Here is a 1169-nt window from a genome sequence, read left to right as displayed (position 1 = left end):
CGGGTCTTTTTGTTCTTCTGGGTTCTTCTGGTCAGCAGTTTGAAACGATCCCTGGACTCCCAGCTGTTCTTGTTGTTGTCATGACCTCTGACCTGTAGATGCTGTAGTGGGTTCTTCCTCCTGAGGTTATCATGGCCTCCACTAGAAGGTTTCAGCTGCTCCATGTGTGGGTTCTGGTTCTGTCTTGGTTCTGTGGAGCCCAAAGTCTCAGAAACGGCTGATTAACCTTCCAGATTGACCGATGTCAGTTTATTCCATCTGTATTTCTAGACCAGTCAGATTCATTGTCAGTTTTGCCTCAAGTCAAATGAAAACTGAAATTCAGTTTCTGTCTGTTCCACGGTGATGCAACAGAAAAACCACAACAATAAAAGATGAAAACATGGATGATGCTGCTGGTCACAGCAGATCCTTCATGAACTCACTGAGCTGCAGACAGCAGGACAGAAACTGGACACGTCAGCCATTTATGCAGATTGTTGTAATGATGTCATCATTTTTATAAACAGTTTCTGCTCCACAGCAGAATAAGAAGGAGGTTATTTACTGTGATTCCTAGATAAGTAAAGAGATGCACTTGATGCTACATGAGCATCAAACTATACATGTAAATAAATAACAATCTGTTGTTTTCATGTTTAGGAGCCCTGTAGGACCAGACTCTCCTTTATCTGTGTATAGTTATCCATCCTGTGGGAGCAACAGGTCAACAGACACCGACCTGGACTTTAATTTTCGGCGTCCAACTCCACCTGAGTAAGTTACCTCCAGTTACTGAAACGCTGTGATGCTTATCAGGAATTATAGAAACTGAACTTGTTCTGGTTTTAGGATTAACAGGTGACTGCAGAGATACTTTAATATGTTGTACAGTTTAAGTCCAGACTTGATTTTCCTGAATGAATCACTGCAAATTTAAAACACATAGGAGTTATAGATGGACCTATGAGGAGCTCCTCCAACACCATCAGGAGATGATACGCCAGCAGGAGGCTCTCCTACGCCGCCAGGAGATCCAGTTGCAGGGTGAGCAGGAGGCCAAGCGGGAGGCCCAGGAGGCCAAGCGGGAGGCCAAGCGGGAGGCCCAGGAGGCCAAGCGGGAGGCCCAGGAGGCCAAGCGGGAGGCCCAGGAGGCCAAGCGGGAGGCCCAGGAGGCCAAGCGGGAGGCC

General features: G+C 47.0%; 1 protein-coding gene across 3 annotated transcripts in view; it reads left to right on the top strand.

Moving 5' to 3' along the window:
* Positions 1-1169, top strand: part of LOC103148795 (eukaryotic translation initiation factor 4 gamma-like) — a 25874-nt gene that overhangs the window by 3856 nt on the left and 20849 nt on the right. Inside the window, exons 4-6 of one of the 3 annotated variants that reach the window (XM_016679469.1) lie at positions 146-148; positions 643-756; positions 929-1166. In XM_016679469.1, the coding sequence (XP_016534955.1) occupies positions 146-148; positions 643-756; positions 929-1166 (355 nt within the window). Of the gene's footprint in view, positions 1-145; positions 149-639; positions 757-928; positions 1167-1169 lie in introns of all 3 variants that reach the window. The other 2 variants (XM_016679468.1, XM_016679470.1) reach the window with 2 other exon arrangements.

The sequence above is a fragment of the Poecilia formosa genome, unplaced genomic scaffold (assembly GCF_000485575.1).
Source record: "Poecilia formosa unplaced genomic scaffold, Poecilia_formosa-5.1.2 Scaffold212, whole genome shotgun sequence".
In the NCBI taxonomy this organism is placed as follows: Eukaryota; Metazoa; Chordata; class Actinopteri; order Cyprinodontiformes; family Poeciliidae; genus Poecilia; species Poecilia formosa.
This window is presented reverse-complemented; position numbering and strand designations above follow the sequence as displayed.